Raw genomic sequence first — 22,068 nt, forward strand, 5'->3', positions numbered from 1 at the left:
CTGGTTTTAATAATTTTTCCATCCCTTCGCGCAGTAATTCTCTTGACGGCAACAACTCCCTGTGGTTTAATTCAGAGCAGATTTCCTCCTCGGTTACGTCAAGAAGGTCACACTCCGAAATGACACCTCTCGATGAATTGAGTGTTCTGTGTGGTGTCACTGTTATAGGGATTCCTCCGATTGATGTTACTCGGAGTAGATGTTCGGACTGCTCTGTCATTTTTGTTTCAATCAAAAGGTCCCCAGAACGGAGCCTCTTAACTGACTTTCGTGAACCTGCTAACCCATCCAACCCTTTTTTGGATAAAGAAGGGTGACATTTTTCCAAACGGTGTTTTTCACTTGTTGAGTGTATAATTAGGAACCTTGGAACAGACCCTGATGAAATTTCTGTTCGCTGCCTCTTTGTAGCTATAATGCTATCTGAATCAATGTCAATGTTTTCAGATAGGGACCGGGTTGGGGCCCCCTGAAGAAGTAAGTTTATCAGGATTCATGAAGTTTTTTATATGGTTCAGTGCCCGGGCTCCCCACCCACCACGGAGCCCAAAGGGGACGCCCACTACCCGGCATGCAATAAATGCGCTCGGGAGTGGGACGCCAGGGCTCCAGACACTATACCCGCACCGCCGCCAGCCTGAATCCTGTCCCTCGACCATGAGGGTAGGGGCGGTGCATTGACACGGTTGACCCTCGCAGGCGAGCCTACTAGCCGATTGATCCTAGCCGGGCCTTCCAGGACCACCCGTCGTCGAAGCAGGGGCCAAAGTGGTGTATTGAAGCTGGGCCCCTCAACCACCAGGATCCCCCTTTCCGAATTTACACGGTCGCAGCGCACGGCAAACATGCCGGATTCCATTGATGTAAGCCTGGAACCTGGGCTCTGGGCGTTTGGATCCCAGTGATGCTAGTCTGAAGTCCAGCAGCGTCATCTGGAGGTCACCTCACCACGTACAGGTGCCCACGTCGAGGGGTGCTGTGGACGTGGATGGGTTAAATAATTCAAGGGAGAACTAGACAAATTCTTGGAGGTTATGGGTGGTTGAACTGTGTAGAGGTTTTTTTTTTTTTTTTTTTTTAGCTGATGCTATATAAGCAAAGCTTATATAGCATCAGCCAAATATAAAAAATAGAAGACAGAATCGCTATGCAGAAAAGGAAGAACGGTAGAAAATATGTCAAGAAGAAATCTAACAAGAACTTGTGAAAATGGGAAGAAATAAAGGATCAGAGAGCTTACCAGTAGAGGTCATGAAAATGTTAGAGAAGGAAGAAATCAGTTAGTGGCTTACATACTTCTTCAATAGTGATGAAACGAGGATAATACAGGATGTATAGAGAAGAAATGAGATTATGCTTATCTCATTATCTACAAAAGAAAAGAAGATATACTTTTCTGCAGTAACTATCAGGGTATCAAGTTAAGTAGTAGGACACTAAAGATATATGAAAGGATAATTGATAGGAGGATTAAAGGAAGAGTCTAGTGCCAAAACACTGATTTCGATTTATCCAAGAAGAAATGCAATGGCTACAGCGTGAGCACTGAGAAGAATAATGGAGAAAAACAACTGATTATACATAGCATTCTTGACTCAGAAAAAGCATATGAGAATCCCAAGAGAAATCTGGTGAGTGATGAAAAAGGAGGTGGGGCATGATACTAGAGCAGTAATGGTCAGGTATGGATGGCAGTCAGACAAGGATCCATATGCCTTTAGGAAAATCCTGTTATTCTGACATTGCAGTTGGACTACACAAACGATTGGTGTAAGCCCATACCAGTTCCTTTTATTAGCTCAGGGAGCACAGCAACTATGGGAAGTAGCACTTTATGAATAAGTAAAGCTTCCCCAGTAGAGAATAGAGAATACAAAAACAATGCTAATGCACTAACTTATACGACAGTAAACTCTTCATACAGTCTGAGGCTTTTTAGCCCTTAATCCTAAATGTATTAAACTAAACCCCCACCTGGCATCTCTCATATTGTGAAATTAATTCCTACCTGGGTTGTCAGCTGTGATACCACCAGGTACCTATCCACTCATTGATCAGGGGTCAAATAGCCCTAAAACAGCGATCTATATTACATTATTCTTACTCTTCTCTACTGGGGAAGCATTACTTATTTGAAGTATAAAGAGACAAACTCACTGTGAAGGAATTCCCAATAAGAAATGTTATGTAATGATGCAACTGCACAACAACTTCGGTTGGTTAACATAAATCCTAATGTATTAACAATGTTCTGTTAATACACCAGCATGACCACTAGGTCAGAGGAGTTTACAATTAACCCATTTTGACAATGAATACATCATCACCTATATTTAGCAGTTTACATAGGCTGCAGGCATGGGCCACTCCACTCAAACGAGTGCTGCTACACTCACACATCACTGTATATATCAGAAATGTTTCAGAGGAAGTGCAGTAAAGCACGACAAAGGAGAACCAGACAAGAGAGACAGAATGAACTAATTCAGGTAGGCAGAGGGAAAAAATCAAAAGAGTTTAAATAATTCAGATCAGCAAAAGGGAGTCGAGAAGGGACAGAAAAAAAAAGTCAGAGCCAAGCAAGCGCGGGGGATGAGTAAAGTGGTGGGAAGTGACAGGACTTATGTGATAATAAAAATACCAGCAAGATTGAATTGCATAAAACAATGAGAATATTGAGATGGATATATGAAGTGATCAGAAAAGATGAGATTAGGAATGAGTATGAGGGAAGAATGGGAATGGCACCCACTCAGGATTAATTACAGGAAAACACATTAAGATGATACTGGACACATGCAGAAGAGAAATGATTACATTAGAAACTAGAATGAAGAAATGGAAATTTTTTCATTCTAATTGTATGAAATCAAGTATTGAGGTGGCCAATCCAGTTGTAACATTTCTATAAATATCTTAATTCATAACATATAGTATAAAGGATTAATTTTACTAGTTTAATTTTTGGAATTAAGAACCATTATACCCACCCCTTCAATTAATTAGTAGAGGGGAACTTCCTGAGGCTTTTTAGCCCTCAATCCAAACCCAATTTATACATCACAGTTCTAAAACTCAGCTCAGATTGGGGCTCAGTCTAGTTCCCCCCCCCCCACCAACATACCTTGTTTCCAATTTCTATAACCCACACTTTTGTAGTCTTCTTATACTATATGGTCAACCTCCCCCTCCCCCATTATCTCTTTGAATATTTTAAAGCTTACCTTTGCATAAAATGCAGCCTCCAAAACCAGAAAAAATAATATTCCAAATGCAGTCCCATCAAGATTTCTTTATTATTTATTCTCTCTAATAACAAAAAGCTATTAAAATTATGGTAACATAACATGCCATGTTTCATAATATTTAGCAGAATCCACACAAAGTAGTGTTTTCCAAAGTTTGCAAGTATTATTCAAAACATGCAGAAGAAAATTTTAATTAAAATGTAATTCTATTGGTATAATTAAATCATTCATATATCAGAAGATACTGATCCAGTTGCAACTTAACCCTGCAGCTGTGGTGTCCCTAAATGTTACAAAAATGGTAGGGCTACACTTAACAGATGTAAACTTTCATTTTAATTTTGGGAAAACATCAGTTGTTTTAATTCTGCTTCGAATTTTACCATATTTCATTTTTTATTGATGGATTGCAATATTTATTTTTTTTTTTTTTGTTTTAGTTTTTAGTGGAAAAAAAAATAAATAAATAAAATTAGCACCCTTGTTTGCCTGGACTGAAAAACATATTGAAATAAATCTTGATTTATATCAGTATGCTTTTCAGTCCAGACAAGCAAAGTTGCTTTTTCAAAGTTGCTTTACATACACTTTACTAATACAGTGAAAAAGATAGAGTAAAATATACAGAATAGAAACTATACAGGGTGTTTCAAAGTGATGGTCAATAATTTAATGGTGAACTGTACCAACTACAATATGCAAAAAAAAAAAGCCTAGTAAACATGGGTCCTTAAGTGAATCGTTTTTGAGATATTGCACATTTCTAGTTGGGATCCACCACTGACAAGGTGAACTGTACAGAGTTGGGCTCCACCACTGACTTGTTTAGGTTATTGTTTGTTTAGGTTATGCTCATTCTCTCCCCTCTCTCAATGCTCTGAGACATAGCAGGCATACTAGTACTTGTCAAAGGACAGTCAACATGGAAAGAGGTACAGATGCAAGGACAGCATTTTGAACATCTTTTGTAACATGTAACATCTGTAAAATCCTGTGGTGTTGAAACCAAAAATTAAAAATGTATTATCTTATGTTTAATAAAACCACCCTTAGCAAAGGATTCACAGCTTTTTGCTAAAATAGTGCTCCCATAGTAAAGTGGTGAATCTTAACAGAAAATGTGCATTATCTCGAAAATGATTCATTTGCGGCCCGATGTTCAATGGGACTTTTTTGTTTATTTTAGTTTGTACTTTTCACCTTTAAATTACTGACCATTTTTTAAACACTCTGTATAAAGAATAGAGGTGCCTCCGTAGCCATGTGGGCAGGAACAGCAGTGCGTAGCACATGCTTCTTGATTAGACCGGGGTTTGAGACCATGACCACCAAATATGGAGGATGTGGAAAGGTCAGGAAATGACCACCCCATATCCCTGGAGCAATATGGCCTTAGTTGCTAATGCTCCTAAAAACCAAATAACAACAACAAAGAATAGAAGCAAAAACATGGATAGAAATAAAAATACAAAATACTAAAAGTGATAAAAACAAAATATAATAACAAAAAAATAACCGAAATAGCAAAATGCAGTAGACTTTCAAGAATAACGGCACTTTCGGGAATTCAAGGTGCCGTTATTTAGACTTTTCCATTATCTAGAAACTTTTATTTTTAATATATTTAATGCAGAAATGAGGCTAAATAAGAAACAGAGATTAAGATTGCAATTTCATTAATCGCACATAAAAAATATAATCATGTCGACAATTCAATGTTATATCTTGCCGTTAATATACTCCTACCTACGACATGTTCTGTTTTCTTTATTATATCAAATTTAGTCTGCGCAGTGGTGTTATCATCATTCTCCCCCACCGGGTAGGAAAAGACCCGGGTTCGAATTCCATCAATGATGCGAGGAACTTTTATGGGCTTTTTTCACTCCGTGGCTGAGTTAGTCGGCCTCAGGCATAGATAGCAAGGTTCCCCCCCCCCAGAAATTGGAGTTTTTTATCCAGCAAAACAGTCAAATCGACCAGAGAACACACGCAATTTACAGACACAATATGGGAACATGAATTAACTTTCCAGGTGACCCTAATATAATAGTTTGGTTATATCAAGTTTGTCACTAAGCTTTAATGTTGTTCTTCATTTCTTCTCTGTATGAGGTTTATTAACTTTAGGAGCAAGTGAGGGGGTTTTTTAATTTTAAATAAATGTAAAACAGCAGTATAATTTGTGATATCTGCAGAATTCACTTTCAAAACAGCAAACATAAACAAATACAGTGATTATATGACTTGCCGTTTTCTTTTTCATTTGCGGTGTATGTAAACATCCGATCTCAATGTGCTGTTAGCTTGAATATTTTGTTATTTGGGGTGCCATTATTTTGACATTCTACTGTAAAACAAAATAACTGAGAAGCTTTTTGAGCAATGTGCACCTTTATCAACTTTGAATATAAGTAGTATCTGGTGAGTATGGGCTTGGCACACCCAGGGTCCTGAGCTGGATATCATCATTCTCTTTCTTGGTGATACCTCTCTCTCTCTCTCTCTCTCTCTCTCTCTCTCTCTCTCTCTCTCAGAGTAACTTGGAAATTTTTTTGGCTGGTGCAGCATAAGCCTCAGGCTTACTTGCACCATATAGCTAATAATAATAATAATAAAATAACAATCATCATTCTAATACAGAACAAGAGAACATGTCACATGTGCTCTAACAGACCAACACAGATCATGAAGGGGGAAAAATTAAGGGGACAAAACATTAGCTATCAGACTCTGCAGAAGAATGATGTACATTAGCTATATCATAATTTTGCCATCGTTCACAAGGCTGTAAAATAACTGCTTCCATAATAGGGTGTATGTGTATTCCACAACTTCAATTAACGTTGCAACCACCTCAGTTATATGGAGTGCTTCAAACCAGGAGTGATGCAAAGAATCATGTGTGTGGTACTGTAACATTTGAAAATTGAGTTTTATAATTAACATGCTGATCATTCACACCAAACAGTGTCTTCCATTTTACAGTTTTAAAAACCATTAAACACACAAAAATTTAAACAAGAGCATAAGCATATATTTCTTTATTATGTGTATAAATTGTTTTAACGACATTAAAAAATATATAACATTTTAGAAACCATTATTTGGTTCATTTTCCAAATTTTTCAGAACTGTTCCAATTCTATAAAAATGGTCCCAGTTCTTTACCATAGATAGTCTATTTTACTATTCTTTATGCTCACAGAAAAAAAAAACATTTGCCTCCACAACAAGTACATTGCTCTACTTTCAAACAAATGGCCTCGCTAAAAGGTTAATCTCCAATTTATTAATTTATGGAAAACAAGAAGCTTAAATCAGACAGACTGCTTTACTTCATAAAGTGGTCTCTATCTAATTTATGATTGTTATTTGGATAACTAGAAGCATTTTAGGATATGATTCTCTAAATGTACTCATACACTCTGATTGAAGAGATCAGCCAAAAGTAATACATCTTTTGTAAATCACATAATTAATAATAATAATAAAGGAGGGAAGAAGACACAATATGTAACTTAATTTAGCAAAACATCTAGTCATTTGAATAGAAATGACAGAGGCAAATATGACTGAAACAAACAAGACAAAACATCCAACACACTGCAAAACAGAAACACTTATGTTATTAAAAAATCCTCTGCACAAAAAACATCAAGAGTATATTTTATGTTGCAAAATCATTATTTCATATAAACATTAATATATCACTTTAAGACATTTCTTAAGCTAGACTGAAGGTAACACAAATAGCCAGCAGCAAACGTGAGAAATATTTCACAGAACTAGTGAGATACGCTACTGCCAGTGAAAAAAATGGAAACAAATATGGTGGTGCTGTATCCAAGTGTACTCACACATAGCAATTGAAGAGATCAGCCAAAAAAAAAAAAGTAATATCTTTTACCAACTACATTAATAATAATAAAAATAATAATAATAATAAAGGAGAGAAGAATACACAGTATTTAACTTAGATCTAAACATCTGAACAGAATTGACTGAAGGAAACATGAAACCAACACAAAAGACAAAACATCCGACAGACTGCATAACAGAAACACTTGTTATGAAAAATAAACCTCTGCACAAAAACACCTCAAGAGTAAATTTGTGAAATCATAAAATATGAAATGATTTCACAAAATAAAGCAACAAATATGGTGGTGCTGTATCTAATAGGTGTTTTCAAGTAATAATCTAGCAAAACGATAAAAAACAAAACAATTCAAAAGACATATTGAGTAAAAATTTAGCTTATTGCCAACCAACAATCAATGTAGGCTTGTTATTTTCGATATGGACCTCATAAATCCACTGATGCTGGGTTAAATTTCAATTTCACCGCATCAACTTCACAACCTGGGGAAGCGTTTATTCCAAATGCAAACTTCTTAGAGTCCAGTCTTTTAGTTTTCTCCAATAGTTTATATACACAGTGTGCCAATTAAATAACGAAACTGATGCTACTACAAAAAAAGAATAACACTAATGGCAAAGTAAGGTTATCTATTTCTGAAGTAATCACCTCTGATGTATACACACTGTTCACATCTTTTATACAAGCTTTGAAAACACTTCTGGAATTCCTCTTCTGGTTCCACTTTCAGCTGGTCAGTCACTGCAGCCTGGATGTCCTCTCATCCTGTATCCCGTTCCTTTCATGGCTGTTTTCATTTTGGGGAACAAAAAGTAATCTGCGGGAGGTGTTCGATGACTGCAATCGATTTTTTTTTTTGCCAAAAATTGCTTGATGTGTTCGAACAGAGATCGGTCAGGGATCATCCTCTAATGACTCATATCCTTTACGAAAACAAGGAAACCATTCACTCTTGGTTGAGACAAACATTCATCAGCATAAACTTTTTTTTAAATTGTCAAAAGTTTCCATAGCACTTTTTCCCAATTCACAATAAAATTTGATAACTGCTCTTTGCTCCATTTTCAATTTTCTGTCATGCACAAAACTACTATTATTCTTTCCATCATAAATCACAAACTACTGACCAGTCAAGCTTCAAATTCCACTCGTTGGAAAGAGCACACTCTAGCAGATCTAATCATGTACTATTTTAGCCTCTTACGTTAATACTAAAACACAGAGCACATGCAGTCTTGTTATTTAATTGGCACACTGTGTGTGTGCCAGTTAAATAAGATATATATATATATACACACTATAATTTTTGCATCCCATTTCAATTTTAAAATTCCACCTTGTTCAAATCCCCCCCCATGCATCATATACCTTAATCTGATGCCCCTCCAAGATGCCTTGATTCCAAGCTCATTGTAATCACATTGAAATCTACACATTGTAATCTCTTCCTATATTGTTATCTCCTTTTCCCCTGCTATTCTCACAAGACAAATCACCTGTCTTGGAATATTTTGAAGCCAGGCTTTCTTTAAATTGTAGCCTGCAAACTAAAATATAATATTCTGAATGTATCTAATAGGTGTTTTCAAGTAATAATCTAGCAAAACGATAAAAAACAAAACAAATCAAAAGATGAGATACGTCTGCGCTGTTTCTGAAGGATGGCAGGGCATGCTACTGCAACACAAACTAGAAAATCTAGGCAGATGGGCTGAGAAATGGCAATTGAAGTTTAACATCGACAAATGCACCACAGCACAGACAAGCTGCCAGAAGACAGCTCATTGAATTTTGTTGATAAATATACAGTAAGTAGTATCACCTACTTATACAACAAAATGATAATTTCCTTCTCCCTGTATGAGCTGATTCTGTTTTTGCTAAAAGAGAATGAATTATTTATTAATAAATACAAGCGTATTCAGATAAGGTTTTTATTATCATATAAAATGATGTAGTATGCAATACTATAAGGCTGTAACAAAAGAAATGGATGTGAAAAATAATTTTTACATTGTATACTTTTATTTCAAAAAAGCTATTCACACTGCTGCACTTAAGGGACTGGAATACAAACTGGAGCAGTGAGGAATTAAAGGCACATAAATGCGATGGATAAATGGGATGATTCAGTAGGAGAAGACGGGGTAGTTATGAACAGGCATTGCTCTTTATGGACCAATGTCATTAGTGGGATTCCACAGGGTTCATTGTTGTTTTCTGTACTTATTAATGATTCAGATGAAAACATATCACGTTTTATGTCTAAGTTTACATATGATATGAAGGATGGCAGGGCATGCTACTGCAACACAAACTAGAAAATTTAGGCAGATGGGCTGAGAAATGTCAATTGAAGTTTAACATTAACAAATGCACCACAGCACAGACAAGCTGCCAGGAGACAGCTCATTGAATTTTGTTGAAGAATATACGGGAATGCTACCTGTAAGGATAAGGAGGTAATTATCACATTGTACATGGAGTGGACAGAAATCACAGGACACCTACCTAGTAATGGGTAGACCCACCTTTCGCCCAGATAATGGCAATCAACATGGAGAAGCATTGAGTCCTCTAGTCACAAAAGCAATCCACAGGTTTTTCCATCCATGCTTGCTGCACCACTGTCCATAATTCCGTCATACTCCTGGGTGGGGGATCCAAAGCTCCAATGGACCTTTCCACAGCATCCCAAAGATGCTCGACAGGATTCATGACCAGTGAATGGGGAGGTCATTCTACGGTGGTAAAGTCTGCAGAATGCTCTTCAAACCATGTTCTAGTCACCACGGCTCTATGGGGAGGTACACTGTCCTGCTGGCACAGTCCATTGCCCTGTGGGTGCTCGATGACCATGAAGGGATGCAGATGGTCTGCAAGGATGGATACTTAACCTGAACCGTTCAGAGATGTGTCTAGATGTACCAGAGATCCAAACGTGTGCCAGTTGAGACCCTTAGCGACCACAGACCATTAGCAACCACCCACCTGCCTGAACAGTTCCTTGTTGACATGACGTGTGCATAGCTTCATGTGGTTTCCACCAGATACGCACCTTCCCATCAGCTGGAAATGGGACTCATCAGACCAGGGGACCAGTCTCCAATCATCCAAAGCCCAGTGTCGATGTTCTTTCGCACAATTCAGGCATATAGTCCTGTGTCGTGGTGTTAGCAATGGGACTCTGGTGGATCAATGGCTCCCATAACCTATTGATTGCCTGATGGGCTTGGTGGAGATGCTAAATCTTCATCTAATGTTGTTGTTGTTATTTGGTTTTTAGGAGTATTAGCAACTAAGGCATACTGCTCTGGGGATATGCGGTGGTCATTCCCTGACCTTTCCGCATCCTACGTATTTGGTGGTCATGGGCTCGAACCCCGGTCTAGAAGCGTGTGCTAGGCACTGCAACTCCTGCCCACCTGGCTACGGAGGCTCCTCTTCATCTAATGAACAGTCACTGTAGGATCATTAGATCTTGTTGCCTCTGAGTTGATTATTCTCCTTTAACCTCCTCTGAGAAGATGACTTTTCTTTCCAGGCTACTGACCATGTCATGGTGAATCTGGAAGAACTGTGCTGAAAGGTGACCAAACAGCTGGGTGAAGTTATGTTGGTTGGTTAATTAGCTTGATTTTTTCTAATTGCAATGTTAGCATAATTAGGAAAAAGGTAATGCTATTAGCAAAAGCCAAGGGGTTCTTGCACCAAACAGCTAATACTAATTACAAAAAAAGCAATAGAAAGGTGACTTTCCTCTCTGAGCCTGTGCCTACTTCTTGTGCAAGAGGGCTACTCTAGATTTCAAAGTAAAGACATCCTATATTTATACACACACACACACACACACATACAAAAAAGACATCTATGAAGATCATTCTGAATCCTTGGTATCTGAAAGCCACCTTTTTTGTTTTAATAAAATAATTAATTTATAACTTTTTTTACTTAACTGAAAACCAACAACAACAATAATAATGTTTTTATATTTTGTGAAATTTATGGCTATTCATCCCCTGAATTTAAACTTTGATGCTCATGTGGCATCTGCCAGATACCACATGAGCATCTTATATTTTGTCACCCGCATGTTTAGTTTTTGCAAAACCAACATAAAGCTCTATGGCAAAATTTCAATAAGTGAATGAGTGGTTTTAATGGTGCATGAGCAACTAGGGTGGAAAAATTAGACCAAGTCTCATTATTGTCTCATAGATGCCACATATGAGTATGGGAGCTGAGTACAAGAATCACACAGGCATCTGTTAAACATAAAAAAAAAAAAAAAAAAAAAAAAAAAACCATGTGGCATCAGTGAGACCTCAGTGAGTCCAAAGAGAAAAAAAAAATTAAAAGTTTCTACTAATATTTTTTCTGAATATCATTTATTTTTGTTGAGTATTATAATCAACAGAAGTAAAAAACTTCAAGGAAAAAAAAAAATTCAACAAAATGGAATGCTTATAATACTGTAATACACCTCATGCCTATTATGTGTTATTTTTATTATATGTATATTTGTCTTTTAATTAAATTTTTTAAAGTTTTTTTCCAATTAGGCATTCTAAGACATTTTGCAAACTGTGTAAAATTAAATTAAAATTGTTTTAATTTTTATTTAATTCTGATTCCAACATATTAAAAACATATTTCACTTCATGCTTTCTTCATAAAACTGAAGATAAGCTCAATCATAGTATTAGAATGTGGAAATGATAGAATGAATTGGTTAATTTAATAAATGATTAGGTATCAATCAATGAAAGATGTACAGGCATTTTCATTGTGAGGCCATAATGGTGTGGCAAGCATTTGCAAATTAGGCTATTCTACAGAAATTGGGTTTGTAATCTAATGTCAACATGGCTGTGGTCCTGAGGATACCAGAAGATACCGCGGGCGTAATTAGCGTACCACCAAGACTAACAGTGGGGGGGTGACTGTTTGGTTAACAGTGGGGGGGCAGTTCGCGAATAGCGCGGGGGGGCCCAAACTTTGTAGTTTCGCAACTGAATGGTGTGATGATATATCATCTGTACTGGAGCAAACATGACGAAGTTGGGAACTCCTGTGCTAGCATGGTGTTTATATTTTTTGCTTTTTTTTCTTTTTCTTCTTAGTTTTATTATAACACATGGACCTGGCTAATTGTTATATTCGACAAACAGTACCATATTCAGAAAATGTCCCTCTAGGATTGAGTATCGGAGGATATTTTTATGAAAGTTTTACTCTCCTTTTTTCCCCCATCACTTCAACAAAAAGATTGCTTCATCCTCGAAATGTAATGGTTACTGTACAGTAACCATTACATTTCGAGGATAGGCGTTAATTAAATATTAAATGTGTGTGTGGGGGGGGGGGGTTAAATTACAAAACAGAAACCCGGTGCGATGTTAGTAGCAAGTAATATGATAATTAAATACAAAAATACATTAACATGTTGCAGCGTAACATTACAAATCAAAATGCACAGCACAAAATTAGTACGAAAACATACCACAAGTAGCCATATGCTGCTCTATAAATTTTGGAGATTCCATCTACCTACTGAGTTTAACACTACTGAGTTATCATGCAAAACAACATCAAAGCACATTACCTGCTTCCCCAGTCACATATTGTGACGCCATACTTAACCTTTCTGCCATCTAGTTGACAAGTTGAGCTTCATTTTTTATCCCGCTATGTTTTTTTTTAATAAGATGTAAATTTGAAAGATCTGTTATTATTATTATTATTAGCCATATAGTGCAAGGAAGCCTGAGGCTTATGCTGCACCACCAAAAAATAAAATAAAATTCCGAGTTACCCTGAGAGAGAGAGAGGTACAAAGGAATCACCAAGAGACAGAGAAGAATGATAATGATATCCAGCTCAGAACCCTAGGTGTGCCAAGCCTAGTGGCTTTATATTCAGTCTCTATAAGAGATTTAGCAAAATAACCATAAAGCAAATTCGGCCAGTAAGAAGTGGATTATGGTTTATTTGTTTGAAATTGTTGTTCTAGAACACAAGGGGCAGTTTGAGAATCGTATGGAATCCCAGAATCTGTATTTCTGTCTCCGCGACACCACCACATTCATCATAAGTTTTTTGTGGCCAATGAAAACCAGAACTCAATTACCCCAAGGACTCACATCTGGTGAGTATGGGCTTGACACACCCAGGGTCCTGAGCTGGATATTATCATTCTTCTCTTTCTTGGTGATTCCCTTCTACTTCTGACTCTTGTTTTCGCCTTGGCCTTCCTTGCACCATATGGCTAATAATAATAATAATACAATACAAAACAATTTTATTTTATCAAGAGAATTTGTTTACAATAAAAGAATACAATACAATAAATACAATACAATGTTTATAATAATAATAAGTGAAGAACATCCTCAAGGGAGACAGCGCACACTGCAAACATGAGACCAGAAATCAGAGAATAGGAGAACACTCGGACCCAATGAAGCAGAACCTCCTCGCACTCAGCAAGAGACCTCTGGGACCTCTCTTGTCGATGAGGATCAAACAACCTTCTACAGGAAACTGGGTGAACATGTAAAAGCAGGAAACGGACCACCCGAGAAGATGATGATCGAAGAGTTCTGGGGAAATATCTGGAACAGTTAAGTAGTAGTAGTGGCATGTGATGCAAGCAAGCAAGTGTATGAGCGTATGCAGCATCAGCCAAAAAAAAATCACACCATTCCCTCCATGCCTGTACAGTTCCTCATTAAATTTATTCAACCTATCAACTTCCACAACGACAGTTGGAAGTTCGTTCCAGCAATTAACCACCCGCTGGCTAAAGGCAAATTTCCGCACATCTATTCTACATGTCTTTTCTTAATTTGAATTTATGCCCCCTTAGGTTCGTAATCTGAACAAGTGGAAGGATCCCATCAGAATTCAGGGTACTCAATCCATTCAAGACCTTATACACCTCAATCAGATCAACGCGCGGGTGCCTAGTCTCCAGCCGCTGCAATTTGCAGAACTTAAGCCTCTCTTGGTAAGAGGATCCCTTCATTCCCCACACCAATCTTGTTGCCCTTCTCTATACACGCTCGAGCAAATCGACATCCTTCCTAAAATGAGGCCTCCAGACCTGTACGCAGTACTCAAGGCGTTACCTGACCATTGCTTAACACAGAGGGACAATGACCTCCTTTTCCCTGATAGCAAAATTCCTATATATCATTGACCAAACGACGAAGTAAGACATAACAGCAGAGTACCCTGGATAGAAGTAGAATGGAAGAAAACGAAGGACATACAAGAGATGAGAGAGTGAGAGATTCGAGAAGAAGAAGTAAAACAGTCGATCAGGAACACCCACAACTGGCGAATCCCGGGAATTGATAACATCCACAACTACTGGTACAAGAAGCTCACCTGCACACACACAAGCACCTAGCAGAGCAGTTCACTCGAATGATAAGCAACTCGGAGACAATTCCGAAGTTTCTCACTGAAGGAGTCACATATCTGAAGCCTAAAGATGAAGATACAAGAAACCCGGCGAAATACAGGCCAATCACATGCCGCCCAACGATGTACAAGATCCTGACCAGCTGAATAACTAAGAAGATATCAGACCACTTAGAGAGTCAAAACATAATGGCTGGGGAGCAGAAAGGATGCAAGTGGAGGAGCAAAGGATGCAAAGAGCAATTAACAATAGATGCTGCAGTTATGGAGCAAGCCTACAAGAAGCACCGCAAAATATACACGGCCTACATCGATTACTGCAAGGCCTTTGACTCCGTACCTCATAGCGAAATGGAGTACCACCATTAAGGTCGAGAACATCACAACCAGGCCAATCACCATTAGAAGAGGAATCTTTCAGGGAGATGCTCTAAACCCACTATGGTTCTGTCTAGCTCTCAACCCGCTGTCCACCATGATCAACGGCAGCAAGTAGGGATAACCTATGGATATAAAGAAGGAAGAAAGAACCTTTACATCCGCACCCACCTGATTTACAGGGATGACATCAAGCTGTACGTGGCAGCAGAGAAGCAACTCCAGCAATTACTCCGGATCACCGAAGAATTCAGCAAGGACATCAGGATGGAATTTGGTCTTGAAAAAGCAAGACCCAAACACTGCACCAGGGAAAATTGGTTGGCTGAAACTACCAGCTGCTGACTGGTAAGGAGATCGAAGTTATTACAGAAGGAGAGACCTACAAATATCTAGGGATGATGCAGGCTGAGCAGTTAGAGCACAAGGAAATCAAGAAGTGCCTGATCGAAAAATATCATCAAAGACTCAGAAGCCTGCTGAAAGCAAAATTGAACTGCGGAAACACAGTTAAAGGAATAAACACTTATGCAGCTCCAGTACTAACATACACATTCGGTGTCATAGATTGGACCTAACCCCGACATAGAAGATGTCATACGAAAGACAAGGATGACCAAGAGTCGCCAACACCACCCGACATCAGCAGTGGAGAGAATAACAATACCTCGGAAAGAAGGAGGAAAGGGGCCTGATGGACCTGACAGAACAACAGAAAAAAGCAATAGTTAACCTGAAAGATTACTTTGAGAACAACACAGTACCACTCCACGAGGCCATAAGGAAGATAGATAGGTGGTATAGGTGGTATTCAAGGTGGTATTCAAGTAAACGGTAATTCCCCACTCAACCTCGCTTAGGTTGAGTGGGGAAACCCCTCCCGCCCAGACAGTACAAGAAACTATGTTAGAAAGATGGGCAAAGAAGACACTCCATGGCAGACACTACAATGACCTCCATCGAGATCACATCGACACCATTGCTTCCCATGCATGGCTCACAAGCGGGACGCTCTTCCCCAAGACTAAAGGATTCATGCTGGCCATCCAAGACCAGGTAATCAACACAAGAAACTATAGAAAATACATCGCAAAAGAGACTGGAATGTCAGATGACACATGTCGACGATTCCACCTGGCCTCAGAAACGATTCAACACATCACTGCAAGGTGATCAACCAGACTGAGTACACTCATAGACACGACCAGATAGCCAGGATAATACATCAGAAGCTAGCGAGGAAATACCAGTTGACCAAAGATAGTGTACCATACTACAAGTACGAACCCCAGGCAGTACTAGAGATCCGAACCCACAAGCTGTACTGGGATCGCGCCATTACAACGGAGAAGACCATCCCGCACAACAGACCGGACATAACCCTTGTAGACAAGATGAAAAAGGCTACCTACCTGATTGACTTAGCGGTTCCAAACACTAGCAATGTCCAGAAAACCCATGAGGAAAAAATTAGGAAGTACACGAACTTGAGACATGAGATCAAGGAGATGTGGCATATGCAAGAAGTATCAACCATCCCAATCATCATGTCAACCACCGGTATGGTACCAAAGACTCTACATAGCAGTCTAGTAGCAATAGGTCTCCCAGAGAACACCTACAAGGAACTCCAGAAAGTCGCAATTCTGAACACCTGTGTCAGAGATTTCCTCGACCGACAGTAACACCAGACATTAGAACCACCCTGTGTATTTGGTAGCAGTACCCGTCACAGAGTGGAACCCCCTAATCAGGGAGAAATAATATAAGAGCAACAAAAATAATCATAATAATAATAATAATAATGACTGTAGTCAACGATTTCAATTAGCCATCAAATAATCGAGAATTACAATTTTCCTCCTTCCTATATAATATATAATTAGCATTAGCATTAGCATTAGCAAGAGCACATGATGCAAGAAAGCAAGCTTATAAAACATCAACCAAAAAAAAAAAAAAAACACACACACTCCCATATCATTTCACCCATCCACTTGCTCCAAATGTTTGTCTAGTGCAGCCTTGAATCTGTTTAAGATATCAACTTCTACGACAGATGGAAGTTTGTTCCAGCAATCAACACCACCCGTTGGCTAAAGTGGGTGGTTGATTCCTTTCAGCTTTCTATCAGACTATTAATTAATAAACTCTTCCCCTCCTAATATTGGGCAATCAATTTTTATTGATATGTTTACTTATAGTTATCAGGTCGATTTTCATACGTTGACTTTCTACTACCCTTTTCAACGAGTCAATTTTTTTTACCACTTCACCAAATTCACTCACTACAGTTTTATCCAGAGATCTAAACTATCAATGCTGCAGCTGTAAAATTAGAAGACGGTTTACTCCATGAATGTTAAGAAAAGCAAAGCGAGCACTGAAAGGACACAATTCATAGGAAAAACTTGTTTCCTGGGCAACGCGACATGGGTCATCGGCTGGTGGACGAACCCACCACTTGGCAGGTACAGTAAATAGGTACACAGCATCACTGTATTCAAGTAAACGGTAATTCGATGTATGTATGGATAAACGCCGTTAGTTAACACACTTTGAAAGAGGAATTAGCATTAGGAGTGTCATATGATGCATAAAAGCAAGCAAAGCTTCAGGCAAAAAAAAAAAAAAAAACTTCACATTTGACCCATCCATTCACTCCAAATGTGTGGCTAGTTCTTCTCCCTTGAACTTCTTTAAGTTGCTGACCTACCACTACAACAGATGGAAGTTTGTTCCAACTATCAACTACCTGATGGCTAAAAGCGAATTTCCAAACATCTATTCTAAAATTGTATTTCTTCAATTTGAATTTTTGTCCTGTCAGGTGGGTAATCTGATAAAATACTCATTCACTTTATCAGCTACCTCAGCAGGTTCATCAAAAATCGAACTATCGATGTCAAGGGAACCAATCAGGTTCATACCCTTCCTTCTAGAGTTTACATAAGTAATCTGCCTTCACTTGCCTAATGTCCTTTGTGACTTGATTACAGACTACCTTATATCTACCTTAGGCATCTGTGTCTCATGATGATTTATATTCGTCCCATGCATTCCTTGCCACTAGTCTCATTAGGTCATCTAAAACCAAATTAAGTCTAAATCTTGAAAAACTATTTCTTAGTTGGTATGAAATGATTAGCAGCTTCCAAAATTAATTCCTTGAATGCTTTCCATCTAGATTTTGCCGTTGGTAACGTCAGGATGATAATCGGCACACGACGCATGGGTCACTCTATCGCAGAAGTGGTACAGAAATTGCACTATCCCCGATCGATAGTATCAAGAGTGTATCAGGAATGCACCATTTCTGGAATAACATCTTATCGTGGATAGTGCTGTAGGCAGAGAAAAGTGGTGGATGAACATGGCCGTCGACGTCTATCACTCATTGCTTCAGCCAACCGGAGAGCGACAGTGACACTAATCACCGCCGACTTCAACGAGAGAGGTGAAAGAAACGTGTCCAACAAGACTATCAGGTGGTCACTAGTGGCAATAGTATTAGTATTAGTAGAGGCATATGATGCAAGAAGGCAAGCTTATGCAGCATCAGCCAAAAAATAAATAGGTTTTGGGAGCCGTCAACCCACCATAGTCCCATTGCTAACACCACGACACGAAACTATACGCCTCAACAGTGCGAAAGAACGTCAGGTCTACTGGTCCAATGAGTCCCGTTTCCAGTTATAACGAGCGGACGAGGGGGTGCGAATCTTGCGGAAACGGCACGAAGCTATGCACCCATCATGTCAACAAGAAACTGTTCAGGCAGGTCGTTAATGGTCTGGGGCGTGTTCAACTGACAAACGTTTGGACCTCTGGTACGTCTAGACGCATCTCTGAACGATCCAGGTTACGTGTTCATCTTCGCAAACCATCTGCATTCCTTCATAGCCATCCTGCATCCAGGGCAATGGAACCTTCCAGAAGGGAAGAATGATCATATCCGCTCAGGACCCTGGGTATGCCAAGTCCATTCTCACCAGATGTGAGCCCCTGGGAAGAACGTGGTTTGAAGAGCATTTTGCAGATTTTACCACCAGGGAATGGCCTCCACGTTTAACAGACATTAACCCTGTCGAACATCTTTGGGATGCTGTGGAAAGGTCCGTTGCAGATTTCGTTCTTCCACCCAGTTATGCAAAAGATTTATGGACAGTGGATAACTACATTCATGTAAAATCATGAATGTAGTTATAACTCAAATTATATGACCGATGCACTCCTGGAAATTATATCCTATGCAATTATACCCCAAATTATATGAGCAATGCATTCCAGGAACTTGATATTAAGTTCAATGGCTTCATCTTGTGCAAGGCGAAAACTCACGAACTCAATTAATATCAAAGAAGTACATTTGTGAAAATGATATCTCAGAAGCATTTTTTTTTATAATAAAGTGTAATATAGTAACACGGCAAAATCAGCAATTTGAATTTACTGCATTTCTATGATAAACCCCAGGGGCTCACATCTGATGAGTATGGGATTGGCACACCCAGGGTCCTCAGCTGGATATCGTCATTCTTCTCTTTCTTGGCGATTATTTTCTACTTCTCTCTCTCTCTCTCTCTCTCTCTCTCTCTCACACACACAGACACACAGACACACACACACACACACACACACAGGGTGACTCTGGAATTTTTTTCGGCTGGTGCAGCATGAGCCTCAGGCTTCCTTCCACCATATGTCTAATAATAATAACATAACAAAACAGAATAAAATAACAAGAGTTCAGCAATGTCAAATATCATTTTAAAAATTTAAAAAACTGGGTCTAATGAGGTCTTTACCACCTAGATTTAATATTTCTTAGTGAGTATGTAGAGATTGAAACTGTGGTCAATGTTATTCTGTCAGATTACAAGGTATTGTAATTTGTCTGAAATCTAAGCACAACTGAAATCAGTCAGTTGTGCTTAGATTTCAACTTATAACTTGAAAAAATATGCTGGAATACCTTCTTCAGCAAAGATTTTCCAGGCCACTTGATAAATTTGGAAGTAACAAATTAAAAATTAAGCATATTATCTGAGGATTTTTTCTCTTTAATATTCCAAAAATGACCAAAATCAGCTTTCTTTAAGGATTCTTCCAATAATAAATATCGACCTTGGTTTTACTAATCACTAAAGGAATATGTGAAATAATTACTTAAATAACATTTGGAAGTTTACATAAAATTCAGAGCAGTGCTAAAGGACTCGACTCGAAAAAGATGATTCAACAGTCATACTAATTTTACTCAAAAGAAAGCTTAGCTTTATTTTATTTTTAACATAAATAACAGTATCATAAATAATGTGAAGGGTATAGTGAATGCAGCACTTTAAATATTTAGATGACATCTCCACTCCAAAAATTTGGATCGCATATAGCATTGGTAAAGGCACATGATGCAAGAAAGGAAGCTTATAAAGTATCAACAAAAAAAAAAAAACACTTCTCATTTCACCCATCCACTCGTTCCAAATGTTTGTCTAATCCTGCCTTGAATCTATTTAAGCTACCAAATTCTGCGACAGATGGAAGTTTGTTCCAGCAATCAACTACCCGTTGGCTAAAGGCAAACTTCTACAAATCTATACCACAACTGTCTTTCCTCAATTTGAATTTGTCCTCTCAGGCGATTATTCTGAGCAAGAGGAAGACTCCCATCAGCATTGAGCATGCTCAAACCATTCAAGGCTTTATACACCTCAATCAGATCATTTCGCGGGTGCCTAGTCTCCAGATACTGTAATTTGCAAAACTTAGTCGTTTCTTCGTAAGAGCAACATTTTGTTCCCTTCACTAATCTTGCTGCCCTTCTTGTACTCCTTCCAGCAGCTCTAGATCCTTCTTAAAATGAGGCCTCCAGACCTGTATACAGTACTCAAATTGTGGCCTGACCATTGCCTTATATAATCACCTCCTTATTCCTGCTAGAAAAATTAATTTCTGTATATCATTGACAAGTCACCATAAGCTACTCTTGCAGACCGTCTGCACTGCTCAGAAAACTTCATACCTTCCTGCACAATTACCCCCAGGTCCTTTTCATTTCCAACCACTGTCTGTGTAGTCCCACACATTTGATGCGTTACTCTGGGATTACTTCTTCTCATATGCAGTAGTAGTAGTAGTGGCATGTGATACAAGAAAGCAAATGTATGAGCTTATGCAGCATCAGCCAAAAAAAAAAAAAAAAAAAATCACACCATTCCCTCCAAATGCCTGTCCAGTTCCTCCTTAAATTTATTCAATCTATCAACTTCCACAATGACAGATGGAAGTTTGTTTCAGCAATTAACCACCCGCTGGCTAAAGGCAAATTTCCGCGCATCTATTCTTCATCTGTCCTTTCGTAATTTGAATTTATGCCCCCTTAGGTTTGTAATCTGAACAAGTGGAAGGATGCCATCAGAATTCAGCGTGCTGAACCCATTCAAGGCCTTATACACCTCAATCAGATCACCGCGCAGGTGCCTAGTCTCCAGCCACTGCAATTTGCAGAACTTAAGCCTCTCTTGATAAGAGGATCCCTTCATTCCCCTCACCAATCTTGTTGCCCTTCTCTGTACACGCTCAAGTAAATCTACATCCTTCCTAAAATGAGGCCTCCAGACCTGTACGCAGTACTCAAGGCGTGGCCTGACCATTGCCTTATACAGAGGGATAATCACCTCCTTTTCCCTGGTAGCAAAATTCCTATATATCATTGACAAAACCCCATGACCTGCCCTGGCAGCCTGTCTGCATTGCTCAGAAAACTTCATATCTGACTGCACAATTACTCCCAGATCTTTTTCATTTTCCACCACCTTAAGTGTAGTACCACACAGTTGGTACGTTTCTCTGGGGTTACTTCTACCCATATGTAGTACTTTGCATTTGTCAAGGTTAAACTTCAGTTGCCACTTCTTAGCCCATCTGCCCAAATTATCTAGATCCTGTTGCAGTAGCACACTGCCATTACTGTCATTAACAACCCTGCCAACCTTTGTATCATCTGCAAATTTCGACATTAAGCCTGATATACTTTCATCAATATCATTGATAAATATACAAAACAACAGTGGTTCTAACACCGAACCCTGTGGGACTCTACTAATAACATTAGTCCAAGAAGAGCAG

General features: G+C 38.7%; 1 protein-coding gene across 2 annotated transcripts in view; it reads right to left on the reverse strand.

Moving 5' to 3' along the window:
* The window catches only part of Pym (partner of Y14 and mago), a 168,348-nt gene extending 155,519 nt beyond the window's left edge, over positions 1 to 12,829 (reverse strand). Inside the window, exon 1 of one of the 2 annotated variants that reach the window (XM_090382435.1) lies at positions 12,737 to 12,829. In XM_090382435.1, coding sequence (XP_090238561.1) covers positions 12,737 to 12,785 — 49 coding nt within the window. In that variant the 5' untranslated portion in view covers positions 12,786 to 12,829. Of the gene's footprint in view, positions 1 to 12,634 lie in introns of both variants that reach the window. The other variant, XM_090382443.1, reaches the window with a different exon arrangement.
* Positions 12,830 to 22,068: the final 9,239 nt, after the last annotated feature.

Source organism: Mastigoproctus giganteus, chromosome 1 (genome assembly GCF_048544385.1).
Source record: "Mastigoproctus giganteus isolate SK-2022 chromosome 1, ASM4854438v1, whole genome shotgun sequence".
Classification (NCBI taxonomy): Eukaryota; Metazoa; Arthropoda; class Arachnida; order Uropygi; family Thelyphonidae; genus Mastigoproctus; species Mastigoproctus giganteus.